The sequence below is a fragment of the Corapipo altera genome, unplaced genomic scaffold, assembly GCF_003945725.1.
Source record: "Corapipo altera isolate COAL_440 unplaced genomic scaffold, ASM394572v1 180, whole genome shotgun sequence".
Lineage (NCBI taxonomy): Eukaryota > Metazoa > Chordata > Aves > Passeriformes > Pipridae > Corapipo > Corapipo altera.
Genome location: NW_020884915.1, coordinates 863,489 through 887,853, shown reverse-complemented (window position 1 = coordinate 887,853; position 24,365 = coordinate 863,489). Strand labels below are relative to the sequence as shown.

At 46.8% G+C, this 24,365-nt stretch overlaps 1 protein-coding gene across 1 annotated transcript in view; it reads right to left on the bottom strand.

Annotated features, from left to right (window-relative positions):
• Positions 1 to 24,365, bottom strand: part of TCERG1L (transcription elongation regulator 1 like) — a 58,007-nt gene that overhangs the window by 15,397 nt on the left and 18,245 nt on the right. The window contains exons 5-7 of the mRNA XM_027655299.1: positions 6,903 to 7,028; positions 2,524 to 2,618; positions 1,314 to 1,402 (exon numbers count right to left, since the gene is read on the bottom strand). Of these exons, the coding sequence (XP_027511100.1) occupies positions 1,314 to 1,402; positions 2,524 to 2,618; positions 6,903 to 7,028 (310 nt within the window). The remainder of the gene's footprint in view (positions 1 to 1,313; positions 1,403 to 2,523; positions 2,619 to 6,902; positions 7,029 to 24,365) is intronic.

Genomic DNA, 24,365 nt, shown 5'->3' with positions numbered 1-24,365 from the left:
ACACATCCACCAGCAAAACATTCCCCCCAGCTGGGTATTGCATCTGCATTGCCATGCCTGGTGACACCCCCTGGGACTGCCCTCTGCCCATCTGCTGTGCCCAGTGACACCCCCTGTGACTGCCCTCTGCCCCTCTGCTGTGCCCAGTGACACCCCCTGTGACTGCCCTCTGCCCGTGCCCTGCCAGCCCACCCCAATGTCAACTCTCTCCTTGCCAACACAGTATCACAGAAACGGTTGAAAGAGCCCCCTTCCCAGAAGCAGTAGGGGAAATCCTATCCCAGAAGGGAGAAAGAACCAAGCAGAGAGCTCACTGTGTGCCCACAGCATGAGAAAGGAGATTTCCTGATCCAAAGCCATGGCTGAGAGCAGCCAGTGGCAGGAGCCCCAGCCATGGGACAGGGGAGCCATAACCTTGACGCCACAGGCCAGGGCTCTGCTTGCTGCTGGCAGGTGGCCGTGGGAGCCTTTTCCGCTGTGCTGGTGCAAGGAGGTGTAATCACAGCACTCCTGGGCCATCCCCATGGCATCCCAAAAGCATTCCTGGGACATCCCCACAGCATCCTCAATGTCATCCCAGCCAGCTCCCACCTGCTCTGGACAGGTCCCCCCAACTGGACAGGTCCCCACCACCACTCCAGCACTGCCCCAAAGCTTGAGGTTGATTTTTTAGGGCTGTTTCAGATCTGACAGACGTGACCAAGTGCAGTCTTATGGCTTGGCTAGGTAAGAGATTCATGGCAGCAGTTCAGCTCTTTGTCCTGACAGTCATTTGGAATCGTCCAAGACAATATGAAAATAAGTATTGCACCATCCTTAATAGACATTCAAAATCCAGGAGCTGTACTTCCCTAAATTTATATGTAAATAAACAAACAGAATTTCCATCTCAAGCCAGCACTTTCTGAATCACAATGAGAACTAACAAACACTGACACACACACACACACTGACAGGAGGAAAATGCTGGTGTCTCTGAAGCATAAATATCTGGAAGGAACAAATCTTATAATTAGAAGCTCTGCTGCTTAATTGTTATTAAAAGCAGGGAATAAAGCTGGTTAAAAAATGGTCTGGTCTGGGTAAAAGAGTCCAAATTGGAAAAGTGCTCCACCACTGCAGAGTATTAAAATAATCTGACACACACGCTGTGCACCACAGGTAAGACATCCCACCAAAGTGATTGTACAAACCCAGCTGTGGCTTCAATCAGAAAGACAGCCCATGGGAGTTTTGTCTTTCCCACTAACACACTTTTGGGAAGGGAATGGCACTGAGGAACAGCCTCTATCAGTTTGAACCCCCCTGCTCACCATGGTGATCCCGGCACAGGGGTGGAGGCCACGGGCTTGTTGCCGTTGGCTGTGCTGTTACCCTCAGCCACCAGTTTAAAGGAATGACCCTGGAAAGGCAGACAGAGATGAGTTAACAAATAAAGCCCGTGCTTTATTTGTACTGTTATGGCTGTACAAATCACCCCTTTAACCTGGAGTGGATTCCCCTTAGGGCCATTATCCCATGAGTGGCTTTATGAACAACCAGCTGCCTTGGGAATAGCCCAGATAAACGGGAATGATAAAAATGTCACCCCACTTCCAGCAGTATAAATGAAAAAGCAGCCAAAGCGCTCCTGTCCATGCCAATGACTCCTTTGGGAGAGCAGGTATTACTCTGTGTATGGCACTAACGAGAAAGGAATGAGCCCAGGGAGCAGCAGGTGCCCTGAAGGGCCCAGCTCCTCATGGCTGTCATACTGGTCCTGCTTCCTGACTTCCAAAAGGCAAAACAACAGGGGGTGGAGGGGACCCAGTTGCACTCTTGCCCCCATAAAATGGCACAAAAATATTTGGAGCTGCTAGAGTGAGTCCAGAGGAGGCCACATGGATGCTCCAAGGGCTGGAGCCCCTCTGCTCTGGAGTCAGGATAGGAGAGCTGGGGGTGTTCACCTGGAGAAGAGAAGGCTCCAAGGAGACCTGAGAGCCCCTTCCAGTGCATAAAGGGGCTCCAGGAGAGCTAGAGAGGGACTTGGGACAAGGGATGGAGGGACAGGACAAGGGGGAATGGCTTCCCACTGCCACAGGGCAGGGTTAGATGGGATATGGAGAAGGAATTGCTGGCTGTGAGGGTGGTGAGGCCCTGGCACAGGTTGCCCAGAGAAGCTGTGGCTGCCCAATCTCTGGAAGTGTCTTAGGCCAGGTTGGATGGGGCTTGGAGCAACCTGATGTAGTGGAAGGCATCTCCTCTGCCCATGGCAGGGGGTGGAACAAGATGACCTTTAAGGTCCCTTCCAACACAAACCATTCTGGGATTTCATAGGGAGCAAGCCAGCTGCAAAGGTCCCTTCCCTAACACTCTGACACTCAGTGACAGAGTTCCTACTAAACATCAAGGTAAATTAAGTCTATGGCTCTTTAAAATCAGCTGCAGGAAATGATTGTGTGTCACCAGCAGAACCCCACACCCTGACTCCAATCTGTGCAGTTCAATGGTTTAAAGAAGTTTTTAAGAAGCTCCAGCACAGACCTTGTTGCCATCGCTGTCCACAGGGACATTCTTCCTGTCCGTGTGCAGGATCAGAGTCGGGGGGCAGGAGGATCTGCTTGATTCTTTGCCATGATCTGTGGGGAGAAAGCATTTTTTTTTAACATCAAATAAACTTGCAACAAGCCAAAACTAGTAAACAGAAACCAAACCACCCCCTACAGCTCTGAGTCCCCTCTCTCTACCTCTTCCTTCTCACTCGGCTCTTTATTCACTCACATACCTTCCAAATACCACCTTTTAATGGGAATCATTCACAGACCTTAGAAAGAGGTTTTTATTGCATTGAGCTTTGTGTCCTGCTCTCCCTGAACCCACAATCTTTTCTCGTGGGATATCCTGAGAGACATGGCTTAGTGGGAGGCTTGGTGGTGTTTGGTTAACAGTTGGACTCAATCTCAGATGGTTTTTCCAACAGAAATAATTCCCTGATTCTATGATCCTCTTCTCCATGGGGACCACGCCCCCCCCCGGGAACAGTAGCCCTCTCCCCTGTGGGATTTGGGGCTGGCCACCCCCTCTCCTCCCAGCCCAGAGATCCTGCTGTGATCTTCCTGTGCTCTGGGATAACCTCCATAGGAACTACCAACAAGTGCTGGATTGCATTTCCACTGGAAGCAGTACAAGAACATTTTCCTCTCCTTTCCAGACTTCTGTCTCCATCCTGAAATCCTAAACACCAGAAGTTTCTGCTGCTACGAAATATCTCCAGAACAGAGAGGCCTTAAGGGACCCCAGGGAAAGGCAAAAAGGCAGCAGGTGTGAGACACAGACCCAATCATCAGAAAAAAAAGGAGGTTTTGCAGTAAGACATATTAAGAAATACGTTATTTTCTTAATTGTGGAGGGCTTTTTTTCTTCTCGTCCTCTTAAAACACATATGTAACTCTGCTTCACTTGGAATATTTCAGAATAATAAAAATTAAATCCATGTCATTTTACTCAGAAGATGACTTACTCAGTTTTTATGGGTAGAGAAAAAGAACATTTACAAACCAGATCAATTAATTTCCACATTAAAGGAGCCAGAAGTAGGGAGCAGCTAATACATATCAAAGAGGGCTCTAAATTCATCTTCCTTCCCTCACTACCTGGTAATCAGGAATCAAAGCTTTACCAGGAACACTGGTCTTTGAACACAGTGAAGTCACACCCAGTCAATGTCCACCTCTGCCTTCTCCTGCCTGGCCTCTGGAAAGGGGAAGGACATCCCAGGAGTGTGCTCTATAAGTTCTGGGACACTGGAGGGATAACATGGGCACCTGTCCAACCTGGCCTTGGACACTTCCAGGGATGGAGCAGCCACAGCTTCTCTGGGCAACCTGTGCCAGGGCCTCACCATCCTCACAGGAAATATGTGAGTGTCAATTGGGAGATTTAAGCAAACTGAAATAGGAGAGAGACCCTAAACACGCTCCAGGAGCTCTGGTTTGATGCGCAGGAAGGTACAATACAGTGTAACTGCTTTTGTCTCTGCCTCCCCTGCCCTGCTCGTCAGTAAATGAAGCTGAGGATGAAGCCCAGAGCAGGGAGGGGCTGGTGTGGGCAGCTCTCCCACACCAACAGCCACTCTCAGTCCTCTTTGAACCTCACACACCTTCCTGGAGGAGACACTGCAAACGCCCGAGGCAATCTCTTGTTCAATCTCTTCTTCAATCTCTTTTTCCATCTCTTTTTTGCAGCTCTGAAAAGCTACCTCACAGCATCCCCAGAGCCCCAGGGACAGACTTGGGTGCTGCTGCTTTTGCTGCACACGTGGGTGAGCTTCTGCAGCAGGCAGCTCCTTAGGCATTCACGTGGGAAACACAACATTTGGGACAGTCAGCACATAGAAAAGAGGATGCGAATAAAAAACAAAAAAGGAAAATAAAATAACAAAGGAAAGTCCTGACAGTCCCTGTGCACTGCAGGAGTCATTTAGTTTTATGTCTACAGTTGAACACTGAATGTTTTTCCTAAGTATAATGTAAAGAGAAACATAATCCGAGCTTGTGCCTCCCTTATCAAGCTCAGGAATCCCCAGTGGGCTCAGGACAGGAGCACCAACCCCGTGGGTTGTGCCATGGGGGGATCCCAAGCTCCCAAGCAGCACAGAGGTGGAGGAGGGTGGTCCATCCACTGCCCCACAAACCCTCTGTGCTTCCCATGGAGGACACCAAGCAGGTCCCTGTTAGGACGTTTTCCATCATTATAGATCTCCCCTCCTCTGCCCACATGGGGGAATAACATCCAGCACAGCCTGTGTTCGCCCTCCACTGCCAACTTGGTAATGTCTTTGCTCAGCTTTACTCATTTCTCATTAAATAATCTTTTTTTCCTCTCCTTTTTTACTTAAGTGCATAAACTAAATTGCAGCCTGACAATTCAGGCACCACAACATCTTTCCAACCCCTTTTTTTGCCCCTAAACCCAACGGTGTGATCATCATCCCTTTGCTGCGCCGCTGCCCAAGGATGGGCTGCAGACAGAGGATGAAATACCTGATCAAAGAGGCTTCTCCTGCTCCACGGCAGGTACAGAGACATGAATAATTCACAGTGTGAAAAGGAAAGGTGAAGCAGCAAAACTACCTTGGGTAAATCACAGAGGATGTCAGTGTGTGATCATAAACAGCTGATTAAAAGCAGAATTAGAGAGGGAGGGGAAGAGGGAAGGTTGATTCATGGCACGAGGAGCTGTGGACAAGACATAATAAAAATTTGTTTTGCAAAAGTGTGTAGAGGCCAAACCACCATTAATCTCAAAAGAAGTTTTAAAGTTCTGATTCCAAATGCTTCTGAGAATTGGATTTACTTAAATTCACATATGTGAACACTCTGGGTGTTATCATCCCCCAGCATCTCCACAGGTTGGTTGTGTCTCTCCTCATAACCCTATTGCTCTGGTTTTTGAGACGGGCCTAAAAACCCTCTCTGACTGTTTCCCAGCTCCTCCTCTGCTGGTTCTTACTCAATCCCAGTGTGGGGTTTCAGTGCTGGCTACACTAGCCGGATCCATGCCCTGCTCCCAATGGCACTTCACCCCATCACCACAGTTTCAGGGACAGATCCCTCTCCAGCTCCTGCCTGCACACAGTATTTTCCACTGTCACTGGTGTCTGTTTGCTGCTCTCACCAGTTTTGCTGTGCCCTCCAAGCACTCCTTTCCCCTCTTAGAACAAGTCTACTTGAGCTGAGCTTTTCTCCATCCTCCAGCAATCACTTCTCACCCTCCCCTTTATTGTTCTGGAGATTTGTAATGGAAACAGTACAATAACAAGGATAAATTCTTTGTTGGTGCAGAGTTCAAGGACAAACTCATTGCATGGTTGCATTTTCCAGGCACAGAGCCAGCACTGCCCAAGAAGTGCTATTTGTCACTGCCCTGAAAATCATAAAATCACAGAGTGGTTTGGGTTGGGAGGGACCTCAAAACCCATCCAGTCCCACCTCCTGCCATGGGCAGGAACACCTTCCACTAGCCCAGGTTGCTCCAAGCCCTGCCCAACCTGGCCTTGGACACTTCCAGGGATGGGGAGTTACAACCTCTTTGGACAACAGAGTCTAATTTTTAAGGCTGAAGGATCAGATAAATTACTCCTGAACTGATCCCTAGAGTAATTCCTGATAAACACTCATTTTTTTCCATGGAGCAGGGCTGGGAAGGTGGACTCACAGCCCTGCAGTGCCACAAAGGTAGCAAGGGTGGCTGGATCCCCCTCTGTAGCTGCGTGGCCCCAGCTCAGGTAGAGGAATCACCACTTCAACCCCATTGCAGCATCTCCCCTGCAGTAACAGAGCTCCTGCCTTCACACCGCAGCACTGCGAGAGCAATGTCCCGTTGTTAGGGATGATGTTCCCAGTTTCCTGGCAAAATCTGATGGTGATTTGAGTGTACACAAATCTGAACAAAGCCATGAGACTTCCTCTAGCCTTTGGAAACAGCACTGCCCCTTCTCTCACAACATACACACGTTTAAATGGCAATAAATAAACCTGGTTTATCGCGCGGCGTAGCACAAAGAGCCCTCGGAGGGTTTGGCCAACAAGGCCTTGTGGAGCAACTACCCCAAAGACAAGCACATTGTCACTGCAGGGCTGTGAAAACCAGTGCAGGACAGGGAAAGCCCAAGATGTGTCAGAGATCTGCCTTTTATGTCATCAAATTCAAAGCTACAGCCAATAGCTGGAGTGAGAAAACAGGATCCAAAACACACCGAGTACACACACCCCTAATTAACTAAAGCAAATGTCATTAAATTGGAGGAGACTCATTGAGGGTGCCCATCCCTGTATAGCAGAGGAAGCTCAGGCTGGTTGGGAGGACACAAATCCACAACCTGTGCTTCAGCCATCATTCCAGGACAAGGAAACACAACCCACCTGTCAGTGCCTGGTCCATGAGGTTGGTGGCCATGAACGTCACAGCCGGCGCAGACACCGCGGTGACACGGGTGACTTGAGTTGGCATCAAGGGACCAACGTGGGCATCCAGCCTGGAACCAGAACCTGTGTGCAAACCATAAGGATACCCATTTTTAACCTGTAAAAAAAATATGCCTTTAAAAAACTCAGCTTGTTTCCCAACTGTATTTCACAGAACATTTCTTTCAGCACTCGAGGCCGTGGGCTGGTGGTGAACATGGTGATGCTGCACTGAGGGTTGGACATGGAGACCTTAGAGAGCTTTTCCAACTTTAATGACTATTATTAATCTCCTGCTAAACACTTCCCTCTACAGCCACTGGCATGGTTAAAACAAGAAGGTTTGTCTTCAGCTCACTTCCTGCTCTAGCCTGCCCACTAATTCTCAGACAATAAGCATTGCCAGAAATTTGAAACTAATGAAATAAAACATGGCCCTCAAAATAAGAATTTACATAGATAAATTAATGCCTTCAGAGCATATTACAGCAAGACCAGTTTTCTTATTTTAAAGAACACGCCTCTGATTTCTACTGTTACTCTTCACAAACTCTTTGTGTTCCACTCTATCCATGGGAAATGATTTTGCCAATAATTTAAAACTGCAGCTTTATCCAGGGAACCATAGTCTGCTCAGACAGGGTCCAAAGCAGAAAATCAGTAATGTGCTCATGTACCTTATTTGTGGTAAATCAGTAACCCAGGTTTGCTGCTAGAACTGTGCTAATTAAACCAGGCTACTCAGTCCTGGAGAATTCATGGCTGTTGCCAAATTTAAGGTCAAACCTGGAGTATTAATTTCCCATTAATTATGCACAAAACCATTTTTCAGAAACTGAGAATCCCATGCAAGGCCCACACAACATCCTCTCCTCTCAGCTGTAAGTTCAGGTGTCCCATTAGAAGTTCCATGTTCTATTTAAAAGCCACCATTTCCAAACTGACCTGTCAGTACAGACATACCCTTACTTTAAGGCAGACTCTGGGAAGAATGCATTTCCCAAGCACAATCCAAGCTGCTAGATTTACTGACCCTTCATTTCACTAACTGTTCATGGGCTGTCAAACAGTTCCCATCCCTACTTCTCTGAATTTAGGAATAATATGGATAATTTCTGAAACCTCCACTCATAAAAACTCGTTAACACACTTTAAACCCCTTCTACGATTTGTGTTTCTACAATCCCAGGTGCCAAAACACAGCATTAAACATAACTCTCACCAACACAGAACAATGGAATCCCAGAATGGTTTGTGTTGAAGGGGACCTTAGAGAGTTTCAAGCCCCTGCCATGGGTAGGGACAACTCCTACTATCCCAGGTTGCTCCAAGCCCTGTCCAATCTGGCCTTGGACACTTCCAGGGATGCTTCCACAGCTTCTCTGGGCAACCTTTGCCAGGGCCTCACCATCCTCCCAGGGGAGACCTGCAGGACTTCCTTGGGATATGAGGAGATGAACGACCAGCTACAGGATAAACATCAGGAAATGAAACATTTCATTATTTCCCTTCTTTTTTCCCCCAACACTAAGTCAGGATAAAGAAATCCCTGCAAGACACAATCGACAGCACAGTAAAGAAATTCCCCTGCACGGTGCTGTGATAAATGGAATCCAGACTTGCCAGGAAGAAAGAATGATAAATAAAGCATTTAGGGAGGAGGAGCAGGTCAGTGGGATGTTTGTTGTGCTCCCTACAGCACCACAGCGTGACTGGAGGCACTTGTACCTCGGCCACCTCTAACAAGAACTGAACCATTTTCCAGCTCGAGCCCATGTTCAGACCTCAGGCAATGACAGTTCCTTAGTTCTGCTTCTGTCAAAGCCCCTGGCAAAACCATTACCTTTTATGAGCTCTCTGGATATCAAGGAACGCTGAGGTACCAGCAATTCCAACTCTGGAGTCGAAGGTGTCTCTAATTACACGGCACAACAGCAGATTCCCAACAGCCCCTCAGCAGGACACACAAGTGAGCACATGGAAGTTCTGGTTTCCATATCCTTGGAGACCATTTACATCTGTACCTTAGAAGTACACTTCTACACAATTAATTCCAGGAATAATATTTTATAGAGCAAGAGGGTTTGGGGTTTCTTCAGCTTTTCAAATTAATTTTAATGACAACAAAAAGGAGACTTTAATCCTGTTGATTTCAGAAGTATCAGAGATAGATTAAAATGGAATTTCACCACCTTGTGCTGGTGGGGTTTGTGCACATGAACGACCTGTTATCTACAAAAATATCCTCAGAAAAGGTTATGCAGCTGTGGCTGCCCCATCCCATGAAGTGTCCAAGGCCAGACTGGATGGGGCTTGGAGCAACCCGGGATAGTGGAAGGTGTCCCTGGCCATGGCAGGGGATGGCACTGAATGAGCTTTAAGGTCCCTTCCAGCCCAAACCAGTCTGGGATTCTATGAATTCTCTACACCCAAAACTGGAATAATTTTCATAGCATGCATAGTTATCTCTCTGTAATTCCACACACACATTTGAGTGGAGCTCTGTTCATTCTCCTATCACGGTTTATGCTGCCTGTTGAAATGTGACTTGCCATTATATAATTTCAGCTGCTTCTTTATGTTGATTTATTACCAAATCCAAACACAATATCAGTGCATCTTTTGATGTGATGGAAGCAATTATCCCACAGCTTCCACCCGCATCACAGTCAAGTATATACATCCATATACATATATATACTTATTTCATACATGCAGATCGAGTTCAACTGCTTATTTTAATTATAAGTGCTGCTCACCAAATAAGCTGGAATGATTTAAGGCAATCTTAACCTTTAAGGAATAAATATTTATGTTTTATAGCTCTTTGAGCTCATAAAGAGCAGCCTTTGCAATAGATGGATTTGGAATACAAATAAACTCTGGATTGAGTTGAATGTCACAATGCAATATCAGCTTCTGGTCTGAACTGAACATAACCTGGGCTGGAATTACACCCCAGTATGAAGCCACACTCTGAGCGTTTTATGATTAAATTTAGGCAAATTTTACTCTAAAACAATCCTGTGGAGTGGGAGGGAGGATAAAAGTGCTCTTCCCTATGAAGTTTTGGATTATTGCAGAGTCAGGGAGGCCTGACGAGCAAACCAAGTGTTCAGAGAACATCTGCCCCTTTTTGAGATTATTTCAGTGCATTTTCCTGCATTTTACAAACACAGAGCAATCCACATCTCCTTACACTGCAAGGACACCACAAGGACAAGGGAGGACAAAGGCACAGGAATGGAAGGTTCAGAAAGCTGAAAATCCTCTTGCGAGTGAAATAGTGCCCTGATTTGCACCCCTGATGAGAGAGTGTTCATTGGTGTGTGGGATAATGGAATGCAGAGGGGAGAGTGGGGGTGCTGGAGGCTCTATGGCTGGACTGGGACCCTCAACCCTTCTGCAGAGGGTTCAGGGTCTCCACAGACTCCCCCTCAGCTGCTGGTCCCCATGGCCACACTGTCCAGCCCCACCTCAGCCACAGCTGGGCATCAGCAGGGGTGGAGCAGAAGGATCACACCGGGCACAGCCCCATCCCCAGAGCTGCTCCCCCAGCTCAGCAAATACTTCCCCATGGAGAGTGGAGGACCCAGCCAAGGGGCTGCCCAGGCACCTGCAACCCTGGGGAATGTTCCCTCTTGTCCTGTCCCTTGTTCCCTGAGAGAAGAGCCTGACCTCCACCTACAGCTTCATTTCAAGTAGTTCTAGAGAGTGACATGGTCACCCCTGAGTCTCCTCCAGGCAACAGCCTCTGGCTGCTCCCAGCAAGTCCCACCAAACCACAGCACAGCCATGAGGTTCCACACAGGCACCAGCCACCCATTCGGGGGTGGATCAGGATTCAGCACCAGTGATGGCCCAGCCTGAGCCACCATCCTGCTCAGCAGTGAGAAAAATGCCAAGGTTTCAATTTAAAAAACTGACTGTTTTTCACATACCCAATTTCACCCCTGTTCCATTCACATTTTCTCTTTTCTCCCCTTTATGACATTCTTTGTATTTCCCTGCAGTTACACATTCGATTAGATGAGATACTGGGAAGAAATCCTTCCCTGTGAGGGTGGTGAGGCCCTGGCACAGGTTGCCCAGAAAAGCTGTGGCTGCCCCATTCCTGGAAGTGTCTAAGGCCAAGTTGGACGGTGCTTGGAGCAACCTGGGCTAGTGGAAGGAGTCCCTGGCCATGGCAAGGGGGTGGAATGAAATGGGCTTTAAGGTCCCTTCAATCCCAAAGCATTCTGGGATTCTGTGACCCTTTTTTAACACCACCGAATTACAAAAACATGTTAAAGAAAAGCATTCCAGTGTGAAGGAATCTCACCCAAATGCCTGGAAACTGCTGGAAGGAACAGAAATTTGAGGAACAGATGAGCGAAACCATGAAGTAATTAATTCCTGAGCAGCAGGTAATGAGCTTGTCTGGGTTGCAGGGCAGGCACTCACCAGCCTCATCCCACACCTGGAAGAAGCTGCTCTGCTATGTAGGAACAGCCATCACAACACGGAGGTATGGAAAGGTGGGAGAGAAGGGGTGACCAGAGACAGGGAAAGGAGTGACCAGAGACAGGGAAAGGTGAGGGGAAAGGGGGTTCCAGCCCATGGCAGCACCTCCATCCCCACTCACTCCACTGTCTGACCTGTTCTCCAAACCCCCCTCACTGTCACTGGCACTAAGCTCAAGGCACTAAATCCTCTGAAAGGGATCTGATGCCAGGCACTCCCCCAGCCCATGTGAGAAATGCCTGTAATCCCCAGCTCTGCATGGGGAGCTCCAGAAGGCAACGCTGGGAATGAAAATCCAACATGTGATACTGCAGGGAAACCATGGGTCGCTTTAAAAATCATGGCCAGCATTTCACACTTAGCTCTGCTGCCTCTCTAATGCCTCCTGGGGGACTTGGACTTGAACTGAGACAAAGAAACAGGTAGAGTTCAAACATCTTGGAAGAGAAGGGAATAACCTTAAGAACTCTGTGACCAGGATGAAGCAAGTCGGGCAAAAGCATCAGCACGAAGCTCCTGCCCGATACAAACCAAGCCCAGCAGAGAAATCCAGCCTTCCTGCTGCTGAGGATGGGCCTGGGCAGAAGAGACCGGGATGCAGGATGGTTTGGCAAGAAGGAATCAGAATAAATCCATGTCTGGTCCAACTTTTTCACTACTGGAACATTACTCTGAAGGAATTTACCCATTCCCAGCCCCGAGGGTGCTCAGCCAGGTGAGTGACATCAGCATCATGGATGGGATCATGGAATCATTAAAGCTGGAAAAGACCTTAAAAATCACAAACTCCAACTGTCAACCAGCACCACCACCATGTTCACCACTAATCCATGTCCCTGGGTGCCACATCCACAAAACTTTTAAATCCCTCCAGAGACGGGGACTCCACCACTACCCTGGGCAGCCAGTTCCAATGCTTTACAACCCTTCCCAAGAAAAAAATTACCTAATATCTAATCTGACCCTCCCCTGATGTGGACAACTTGTCACCCTGGCCCCTCTTTTCTTGTCTTGGTGCAATCAAACTGCTCTCAGCCACAGGGAAGATGAGTTTGTAAAATTCCTGGGATATAAACACAGAGTTTAATTGAAAAGAGGAGAGAAATGAAATTAGTAATTTCAGCCTCTGTGTCTAATAGCCAGTACCAGTCAGACACAAAAATGCACCAATTTATTTCTATTATTGCTGCTATCATTTCCTGACCCCAGAAGTTACTGGAGATCAGGGCTCAGGGACTTGCTTCATTTAGAAACACCATCCGTCCTGATGAGGTAATTTGGGGCAATTCTGCCTCTCTGCAAAGGACAGGAGAGGTCTCTTTGCTTGAAAAAAGGAAGAATTGAGCAGTAATACTAAAAAATTGACTTTTTACCAACCATGTAGCCTCCTCTAGCTCCATTCAGCCCCTCAGCTCTGTTCCTCCCTTCTCCTCAAGGACATACCATGCTCTTCCTCAAGGCAATTTTTGGTGAGTAAACACAAGGCTGCCTAGAACATACCTTTGAGGAATTTTCTCTCTTTCTTCTGTTTCTTTGAAGGGCCCAGACACGTTCATTAAAAAGATTCAGCATTTTCTGAATCTGATTATCTCCCTCAGATCCCAAACGTGTGGTGTGTTCCGAGCAGCTGCTGCCGTCACAGCTCTGCTGAAGTGCTGCTGGGTGAGGCCTTGTGAGAAACACCTTCAGCACAGATGCTGGAACGCTCAGCAAAGCCTGCCCTGTCCTCATTCCTACCCCAAACTTCCCCAGGAGAAAGCCACAGTGTCCCCTGGGTGTGGTGGAGCTCCCCTGTGCTCTCCTCCCCTTCAGCACCGGGGAAGTCTCCACACGCTGCAATACTTTCTGGTGCTCCAGGAACCACAGCTGCCCCAATACTGCCAAAAGCTGGAGGAAACCAGTGAGAATGGCAATCCCTGTTTATCATTTTCCCTGGAATGCACCATGAAGGTGGTTACAAAGGGCAATGGTGATTCATGGAACACAGCTCTGCCCTATTGAGTGCTCCTCACTGGGAACCTGCCAACAGCCCCTCGACTCGAGCTGGAAACCAGAAACTGAAGCAAACTTGACAATTAGATGCAAACAGGAATTCTTTGCTTGCTTGGAGAGAAGGAGACACCATACACAAACAGAACTTAAACTAGAGAATCATGGAATCCCAGATTGGTTTGGGTTGGAAGGAACTTTAAAACTCATCCAGTCCCACCCCCTGCCATGGGCAGGGACACCTTCCACTAGACCAGGTTGCTCCAAGCCCATTCAACCTCTGAATTTTGGCAGCATCACTGGTTTTGGCAGAATTACCTCAACTGCTTTGCAGTTCTTCATCCAGTTTTCCTGTGGTTTATTTTTGTTTGAGTTTTCCTATTTTGAAATCAGAAAAAAAATATGGAAATTGTTACTGAAGATCTATTTTCCTGCTGTATTGGGAAGTAACACAAATAATACATTCAGTCACCCGAGATGGAGCCCAAAAGAATGACAATGAGCTGGAAGGTGAAGGGTGACTCCAGAATGAATGGATGTTTCTGAAGAGGAAGAGGTCCCAGCAGGGATGGTCCAGCCTGGCACAGACACCAGGGAATCCAGGGCACCACAGCCACTGCAAGAAGCATGAGCTGCTTATGGATTTTGGCATGGAAATGTTTTATTTTTTTAGTTTAAATTGATAATGCAGAAGCTTAATCACCTCATTGTATTCTATCAGATTAATAAATTGCCCTAGAAGGATGTAAGGAAATAAGGGTAGAAATTTCTTTCTTTGGTTAAATGAAAAATAGAGGCATGAGGGACAGAGATACACACACACTCACAGATGTGTAAGTGTACAGCAGAAAGACAATATGGAGAACTATCTTTTCTACAGGATACTTCCCCAGCCCTGGAAGTGTCCAAGGTCAGGTTGGACAGGGCTTGGAGCACCTGGTCTGATGGAAGGTGTCCCTGCCCATGGCAGGGGGTGGAACAAGATGATCTTTAAGGTCCCTTTCAACCCAGACCGGTCTGGGATTCCATGATTCAAAGACTGAACAAATCAATACCTCCATTCCCACGAAGAGCAGGGCAGGGAGGAGGAGGGAGGGCTGTGAGTGCTTACACTGAAAGCAGAGCCCCACCTTTGCTCAGGGACTCAGTGCTCAACATCCATGAGGAAGGAAAGGGCTCTGGATGCCAAAAAAATCTTCACTTGAAGTTTGCACTTCTTTAAATACCTGGAGGCACAATTCTGTGGGAAACCAGCCCTTGTTAGGTCAGAGTTACTGAAGGAGGTAATCACCATCTCAGCCACCACGTGGGTCATCTCCAACTGCCACCAACTCACCCAAAGCTCTGACAGCCTTGGGTACTTTATCACCCGGGAATCAAGGACTGTCTAGTTTCAGCTGCCAGGACTCTGCCCAGATTTAATTTCTGGGTACAAGGAGAGAGTGAGGGATGTCCCCAGCACATCCCTGCCCTGCTGGACCTCCACCAGCCATGCCCCAGCACATAGCCCTGCTGTGCCAAGGGCAGCCAAGGCACGAGGAACAGCAGGATGTGGGTATGTCCCACAGGCAGCAGCAGCTCTGGAAGAAAAGCCCTGTTTGGGAACGATTTGCATCTCATTACAATGATCCTGTTACAGCTCTGACTGCCAGGCTGGACACTGACTGTGGCATAAAACACGGATTACTGGAAAATATTCTCCTCTGCATTGGAAGTCTGGTGTGTAATGAGGGATTGAAGGGATGATGAACACGGGCAGTGCCCCCAGCAGTGCGTGAGAGCTGCAGCACAGCCCAACATTTGCTTAATGCCCACAGGGAGAATTTTCAGGACTATCTACACGGGACAAGGCAGTGATGCCTGAAAAAGGGGTTTGAGGAGGGAGATTCAGCTCTCAGCACACAGTTAAACAAGAGAAAACAAACATCTGTTTGTTTGAACGAGATTATGCCTCCTTAGGATGAGTACAAATGGGTGGATTTGCTGTGGTGGCTCCCAAAACAAACAACATTTGTTTTTGTTTAGTTCTTCCCACTTAGGGCTCTAACTGTGGCAGCTTTCCAGCCTGGGAATCTGCCTCAGTCCTATGACCAAACACCTCACACACCCCGATCCCTCCCTGCATCCCACAAGAAAAATAAATAATACTTCTATATTTGAATTTTCAAGGGACATGTTTTTGGGATCTCTGGTTTCCAACTCCCTAAGTCACCTGGGCATCTGTACAGAACATCCATGGACAGAATGCTGACCCTTCAGGATCCTGAGAAAGTCTTCAGTCTTCCTAAAATCAGAAATTAATCTCAGACCAGTTACTCTTTCAGTACTTCTACAGAGATAAAACACTTCAGCACAATAAGAGCTGCCCAACCTTGTTATACCTCAGCAAACAGATGCCAGACACCACTGGGTTAAAATTAAGATCTTCCAACTCTTCCATCCTCCTACACTCTAATTTCAATTTCCTTGAAAAACTTCATTTCTCCTGGGGTTTTGAGCATCATTTCAGATTCCACCAAACTTCTGAAAAAGATTCTGTTGCTACAATCTCCCTTAGACATAAATCTATGACCTGGACAAAGGTTTAAGAAGATGGAGTATTTTCAGACACACTTAGTAAAGAATCAAATTCTTTGAACTCCCTTTCTCTCCAGCTCCTTCTTTTGAGAACGGGATATTTAAAAAAAAAAAAAAGGGAAAACTTTGGCTCATAATAAGGTTCAACACAAGTTTCTGTGCTTTTATCAGCCACGACCCCACCCTCCTGTGGAAATTCTGCACAAATCTTAATGTTTATATGCAAAATAGAACCTAAGATAAAGAACTCCCACTTTCAGAGAATCCCAGACCGGGTTGAGTTGGAAGGAACCTTAAAGCCCATCCAGCTCTACCCCTGCCATGGGCAGGGACACCTTCCATAGACTAGGTTGCTCCAAGTGCTGTCCAACCTGGCCTTGGACACTTCCAGGGAAATCTCTTCAGTAGGAATTTTCACTGAGTTCCTTTGCCCTCAGCTTTATTATGTTCTTAACATGTTTCTGTCAGTTTCCCATATTTGGAAATATTGGAAATCTCTGGATTTTTCTGAAATTAATGCAATGCCTGTGGGAATGCCTTGGATTCCTCACTAATGCCCACACTGATGCCATTACTCCTCAATATTTGTTTGAAGAAATGTATCAGCAACAGAAGACAAAAAAAAAAAAAAATCAGGGTACTTTGGAAGGTGCCAAAAAGGATTAAACCCAGGGATCCTTCCTGAGCCAAAGCAACCCCCAGTAACTCTGACTTACTGGGGTGTTCCAGGCTGGGTTTCCTGCCAGCTCCAAAACAATTGCTGCTCTGGGCTGCAAACAGGGTTTTATCATGAAATTTTAAATGACCCAGAGCAGTGCATCAAGCCCAGATCAGCTGGAGCTGTAGGCAACAGCTCTGCTTTCTTCTGCAAAATACCTTTTAAAAACATCCAAACGTGTGCTTCAAAATATGCAGAATGTTATAGTTCATTAAAGAGAAATTAAGAATCTTTAATCAGAACATGAGGTAGTTACAACTGCAAAGAGAAATTTAAACAAAGCATGTCCCACCTGGTACCAAAATGGAAATAAAGCACGAGATCATTGCTGCTGGATCTCCTCTCCCAAAGGCAGGGAGTCAGAAGTGCTGGAAAACTCCCTTTCTCCACTGAAACTCAGGGTTCTCCTCATTCCATTTTCCCAGGTAACAGTTCTGTTGCACAGGGGGTCCTTCCTCTGGAAATCTTCCCAAGTGACTGTCAGACTGGTCTGCAGAGGTTCAGTAACTGATCTGGGAATGGAGCCATCACTGCACCACCCAACCAGGTCAGATCCACAGGCAGCTTTGGGAACTTGGCTGTTTCATTGCCACCAACTCTGTACCTTTGAGGCCAAAAGTGAAGCAACAGCAGTTTCCTGGGTTGTTTTGGCTTTGCCTTTTTTTTTTTTTAAAACCAAGGGGAGAAACAAAATGCAAATGCATGTTCATGACAAAGCAGGAGAGTCCATCCAGCAGTGCTCCAATATCGGAAATGAACAGAACTGAAATGGGAATTTTGGGGCTCAGAGTTGCCCATTGTACTTGTACCACTGACACTGTTCAGACAAACAGCTCTGGCTGAAGAATGAGGAGTGCTAATATGGCTAAATCCTGACTCATGAAAATCTCTGGGAATCAGAATTATTAAATCTCTGGGAGCCAGAAAACACCAACAGGGTGATGCACTGACATTGCCATGAGCCTAAATTCTCTTCTCTGGTCGTGCTGGACACCCCATAGCATCTCCCCACTGCCACCAGCACCTCCAGCCTCCATCCTTCCACTCTACAGCTTTCCACATCCATCCTGAATTCAACCTTTCCTCCACCCTCATGTAAAGTTGAAAAGGGAACTGTTCCTTTGTATCCCAAGCCTGACCCAGTACTGGTGTCCTGGGGAATGACCCCCTCAGAGCAAGGCTGGAAGGGTCAGACCTCTCAGCCCCAGGGTCTGTTCACCTGCAGTAGCCCAAGTACCAGTCAGTGCTAAATGCTCCCTAAGCAACTTATGAACCAAAACACTTCCACTATTGGGGGTTTGAAGAAAATTCCTAAAATCATGGATTGGTTTGGGTGGGAAGAGACCTTAAAGCTCATCCAGTCGCACCCTCTGCCATTGGCAGGGACACCTTCCACTAGAGGAGATTCCTCCAAGCCCCATCCAACCTGGCCTTGGACACTTCCAGGAGTATTTTAACATTTTCTGTCCAGGAAGCACTGGGTGACATCAGATCTGAATCACTGTTTGTTTTCCTTAGGACAGAAATACACCAAATCTAACAAAAACAATACGAGGTGCAAAGAGAAACTGATAGAATTCTTAAAAAACAACAGTTGTGAGTTTATGGTTGTTATATTTTCATGAGCAGTGATCCCTTATTCCCTCCAAAATGAAATCAGAAATAAATGAGCCTGTTGAACAATTGGCAGGCTGTGTCACCATCGTTCGGGATAATGAAGTGAGATGTGTTCTGGAGCAGAGCCAAATCCCAGGGATGTGCCAATTAGTTCTGCAGAGCCCAGTTAAGATCACACAGAACTCCCTTCCTGCATCTTCATTACTTGCCTGTCTTAAATTTGGGTCTTAAACTATCCAAAGAGCTTTTGGGAAAACAACCCCCCTGCTTTCCCATCACAGTGTCCTCCTTCTGAAGGCAGACCTTGCACGTGACCCAGTCAAGTGCAACACTCCAGCATGGGCCAACCCATTCCAGGCTTGGAGGTGGATGGACCAACAGCCCTTCCCATCCTGGAGGCTCCCAGGCAAATCTTTCACCTTGGGATAAAGATTGAGAGCCCCCCTCTTAAGGCTCAGGGGCTGAAGCACAGATGGGATTGGTAGCACTTACTACTCCTCCTCTTTTCTCGCTCTGCAGGAGCCACACCAGGGTTCAGGAGACCAGGAGAAGTTCAGGAACATCAGTTTGGGTTCCCATTTCCCAAGTTCTGTCACTGTTTTTCTTCCTATACTCCAACAGCAGGTTCTCCAGAGGCAGCTCTGTACAAGCTGTAACTCCACAAATCTGGAATTGTGTTTTGAGGGGCACGAAGCCCCAAGTTTGTCTCTGAGGACATGTTTGGTTCCAGTGGGGGTTGTGGAAACAGGAGCTGGTACCTGCTGGAACTGGGGTGGGGTGTGTCCCCAGACCCACCTGGTACAGAGCCATGTCCAGGCATCCCCAGCTACATCCCACATCCCTTGTCCATGTACAGGAAGGCTGGAGCCACCTGTCTTCAGGAACAGAATAAAAAATGACCTGACACTGTTGCAAATCACGAAGCTGCTCTGCAGTGTCTGCTTTTCACTCACTGTGATTTTAACAGGACAATTGATTTTTAGGAGCAAAGAGAAAACATAATTTTATCTCATTTCATGCAGGTAGGTATTTACAGGACACAAATCACATTGACAACATGGCCACAGGTATCAGATCCCAATCTGTGTTGGGCTGACATGGCTTTACATCACTTCCCCTCCACTACACCTCACCTTGGAACATTTTTCCTTCAAAATTATCCATACTGATATCAAGTAGATATTACACACACACCCTAATAATAATTTGAGGGATGGAGAGGGAAATCAGCCACTTCACTGTTATGATGAGACATCAGCAAGTTATTGGTGTCCTCCAGCTTGGATTCCCTGTCCCCCTGAGCCTTACAGGGTAGCAGACCCTGTGTGGACAGACAGACAGGGACAGCATCTACAGCTTTTCAGGAAAGCTGATTCAGGAAGTTTGCTGAACTTTCCAATTACCCATTTCTGTCAATTTATGCAATTAAAATGATTTTATCAGAAAGCCTAGGGGTATAAAAATCCCACAGCCACCTACCAGCCCACCAAGCAGCAGAGCTGGACACTCTGCAAACCCTGAGCTCCAGCCAGGTCTGGATTTTCATTATTTTGCTCCCAGTACAAAACAGGACCTGAGTAAACAAGGACATGGATCTGCTGGAGCAAGTCTAGAGGGGACTAGGTTGCCCAGGCACAGGTTGCCCAGAGAAGCTGTGGCTGCTCCATCCCTGGAAGTGTCCCAGGCCAGGTTGGACGGGGCTTGGAGCAACCTGGGCTAGTGGAAGGTGTCCCTGCCCATGGCAGGGGGTGGGACTGGATGGGCTTTAAGGTCACTTCCAACCCAACCTATTCCATGTTTCTCTATGTCCAACAGCAAACCCAAAATTCCTGCTGGCACAGAGTTCCCCACCCTCCCCCCACAGCACTAGCAGGAGCTGCACTTTTGTTTCTGCAGGATAATTTCAGCTCTCATTTCAATATGCATTGCCATAACCACTTCAGGAACTAGTAAATGCTGAAGTAAATTGCTTATTGGAGCGGGAAGGGAAGATGTGAGATGGAAAGTCAGCAAGTATTTCTGTAAATCTGCAGAGTCAGGACTGAGTGTCAATGAGCACCTTCTACAATGAGCTCTACTGGGGGAACATTTCTCTATCTACTTTCGCTTCCTTTAACAACCTGCTTTTTTGCAATTCCCAAAAAATGAGCAGCAAAACGAGGAAAAAAGTTGCTTCAAAACCAAAGTGAAATCAAAACAAATCAAACCCCCCTAAAAGCTGAAATGTCACATCCAGACTTTTTTTAAAACTGTATCCTGTATTGTTGACATTTGAGAAAAACACCATCAGTTAAAAACCAGCCAAGGAAACTCTCCCTGCCCTGAGGGAGGGGGACATTTCAGGAGGTTGGACTAGATGACCTTTGAAGATCCCTTCCAAACCAAACCATTCTGTGATTCCTTGTCAGTGATGGCACCAGGCACCAGCTTCCCCAGCACCACTAAGCAGAGTCCCACACCACTGGGTTCAGAGGGTATGAAATATGCCCCCAAAAAACCATGTGCAAGTCCCCCCCCTCCCCTCTCCACCCTCTGCCATTAATCACAGGCAGTGTCTGCTCCTCGAAGTCTTGCAGCTGCTTTTGGGAAGCTGAAGTGTCTCAATTTAAAAGATTTCTCAGAGAAATTATTTAAAATGGGGGGTTGGCATTCTCATTTCTGCTCTTTTGGGGAGAAATGGTTCTTCAAGGCCATACACCCACTCCAGACAAACCTTGCCCTGACCACACTTCACCCCTTCCCTGGTCCCGCCTGGAGGATCCAGTGCAGGAATTCACCCCCTTGCTGCCACCTCCTGACATTGGTGTTTAATTGGAAAAAAAAGTCCAAATTGAATGAGAACTCTGTGACCAGCACAGTTAACAGAAACCATTTCCAACTTTTAATGAGATTTCTCATCACAGGAGCTGTAAAAGCAGGACTCATAATGACGGTATTAAAACTGACATATTTAATAACAAAAATAGCAGGACTATTAAACACCACTTTAAGCCCCTTAGTTAGAAAAGCAAATGATGCAAATCCCAAGTCCCAGCTCGTGTCCCCATGTGACTGCTCAGCTCTGACTCCTGCTGACCCTCTGCTCCAGACTCTGCCTGGGGTCAGATCCCACAGCTTTGGAAGACTGAAAATACAAATCCTGTCTGGAAGCTTTTTCTTACCATTTTTATTTTTAAGAATATACAGTCAAATGTTGGACAACACCCTCAGGCACAGGGTGGGATTTTTGGGGTGTCCTGGGCAGAGCCAGGAGTTGGACTCGATGGTCCTTGTGGGTCCCTTCCAGGTCGGGATACTCTGTGATTCCATGAACATAAAGGACACTCAGCTCCTGAGCCGTCAGACACTAATCCCCACCTGAGCCATGAAGGTGAATTCCCCATCTCTCCTATCTCAGGTTTTCCTGCAGCTTTACAGGTCACGTCGCCATGAATGAACCCAGAGATGCCCCCGAGATTTTAGCCCTGGGAAAGGTCAGGGAACTTCAGCACCACAAGGACAAAGAGGAATGGCTGATTCTCTTCTGTGCTTTGATTTAATAGCTATGGAACCATGGAATCTCCTGAGTTGAAAGGGACCCACAAGAACCATCCAGCCCTGGGCCCTGACTAGGACATCCCAACAATCTCACCCTGTCCCTGAGCATTGTCCAAATGCTCCTTGAGCTCTGGCAGCCTTGGGGCCATGACCACTGCCCTGGGGAGCCTGTTCAGTGCCAACCACCCTCTGGGGGAAGAACCTTTTCCTGAAATCCACCCTAGCCCTGCCCTTGCACAGCTTCAGCCTTTCCCTGGTCCTGTCCCTGCTCACACAGAGAGAAGTATTACAAGCAATTTTTAAAATTGGTATTAAAGTCTCAACAATTTAAATGTTTCTGGAATCTCATTTGGAGGATTCCTTCCTCCCAATTCCCCTTTACAAGGCCCTGATTGTGGCATTGCTATTTCCCTCTCCAGTAAAACACAAATCAGGTGTAACCAAGGGCTCAAAGCAGAGACTGCCACATTTTTCCAGCCGTGGTTCCTGTGTGTCTAAAGCTCCACCAAGATCATTTTGGGCACTGCTGGCTCCTGGTGCATTACAGAGCATAATGTAGTCCCAAAAATGGGGGGGGGAGGAATTAATATTAGATTTTTGGCCAGTTTCTCAGGCAGTAGTACCTAACCTGAGTGACCTCCCTGCGCACGGGGACCTCCTGAGCTTGGAACGTGGCAGTTGCTACTGGATAAAAGGTTCTTTTTGAATTATTCATGGGATCCATCCAATCAAGTTAGAAAATAAGGCTGGAGGTCCCCAAACCCGCAGCAGTGATTTGTGCTGAGTGTACCTCGGCACTTTTTGCAGGAACTGGGAGTGTCCCAGGCTGGAACACAAAGCTTCTCCAAGCACAAGGGGCACTGCGATGCACCAGCAAACACTGAGGAGGATTGTGGGGAAACCATCCTGCATCCGTGGGAGCCACAGGGCTGGGAATCATCTGCCCACACCAGGAGGGGAAAGGGATGATGATGATCACCTCATACCTTTCACCTCTCATAATGCTTCTTGCTGCTCCATAGGGCCCCATTTCCAGAATTTTCTGCTTTATTTCCAGCCTCATGAAAACTCATATCAATCTCCTGGTTTAACAGGATGTAATTCGGAGAGAATTTCCTAAATTCTGCAGTATCAAACCCTTGGAACTTCCGCTTTCTCTGCATCATAGCAGAGTAATTATTTCTGCATGAACCAACCCATTGTATTTGAGTGAAATCTTCAAATGCTCATTTCTAGGAGGATTTGAGTTATAAATTAGGTTTGGAATTTTGAAACCAGTGAAGTAAAACCAGAAATGTGATTCTCTTGTGCAGTTTTAATGATAGTTTCTGAGTTGAGGTTTAAGATCCCTGGTTCCTGACATCGCAGGGGGCTGTCAACAGCACACAGAGCCTGGTAGGGGGGGGATTTTCTTGGAATGACAGAATCCTAGACTGGTTTGGGTTGGAAGGGACCTCCTTTCACAAACATCACGTTCTGCATGCAGCAAACACAACCATATTTGCAATAAAATCAATGAAATTCCATTCAGCTACTTCAGGGAAGCATCTATGGCATACTTAAAATTAGGGATTTCAATTAATTTTCCTTATTTATATTCTGGCAATGGACTAAGATTCACTTTAGCTTGTTACATTTATTACAGTGACATAGAGGGGCTTGATTGAGAATCACGTGAAGTCATCCAGAAAATATCCACTGGCTCCAAATTACAACTGGTTACAAATACCAGGAAAATCCCTAAAAATGTGGTTTAACCATCTAAGAATTTGAACAGGAATAGCTGTTTTATTGGAATAATCATCCTCCTCCTCCTTCTCCCATTCCCTGTGTCTTCCCCCATGTCCACCCACATGTCCCTGGGGCTGGAGGGCCAAGGCCACCAGCACAAGGACCAGCAGGTCCTTTGCCAGGAAACCTCCCTGAGCTCTCCATCTGCTCCTGGGCACATAGTGCCACTTAAATTTATATTTTTATTTATTTATAATAAATTTCCAATCAGGTATTTCTGTATTAATTTTAATTTCAGAGATTAAATGTAATTAATGTAATTTTTTAATTATCTCAAGGATGTTTTTGTGGCACAGGGTTTTGTCAGCTCACAGTTCCATTAGACGGAATATTTAGGGGAAAATTAAACTCTCAGCCTTTTGAGGTCCAATTCTATCTCAGGGAATGCTGTGAAATTATTTCCCTGCCCAACACACCACACTGAGAGTTTTCCACTAGATTCTGAGATGCAAATCCTAAAAGAAGATATTAATCCACTGAGACCATGGAATTTCTCCCTCCATCAGACATTAGTTTTGCACTGAGTTTACACCACATACAGACCTGATTCAGGACTGAAAATTCAGGTCAAACACTGAGAACATGTTGGTTGAAACCCACTCTGTGGTTTCTCTTTACAATACCAAAATAAGAACCAAAAAAACCCAATATTTCAAAAATAAAGTTGGTTGAATATCTGAAAAATAATT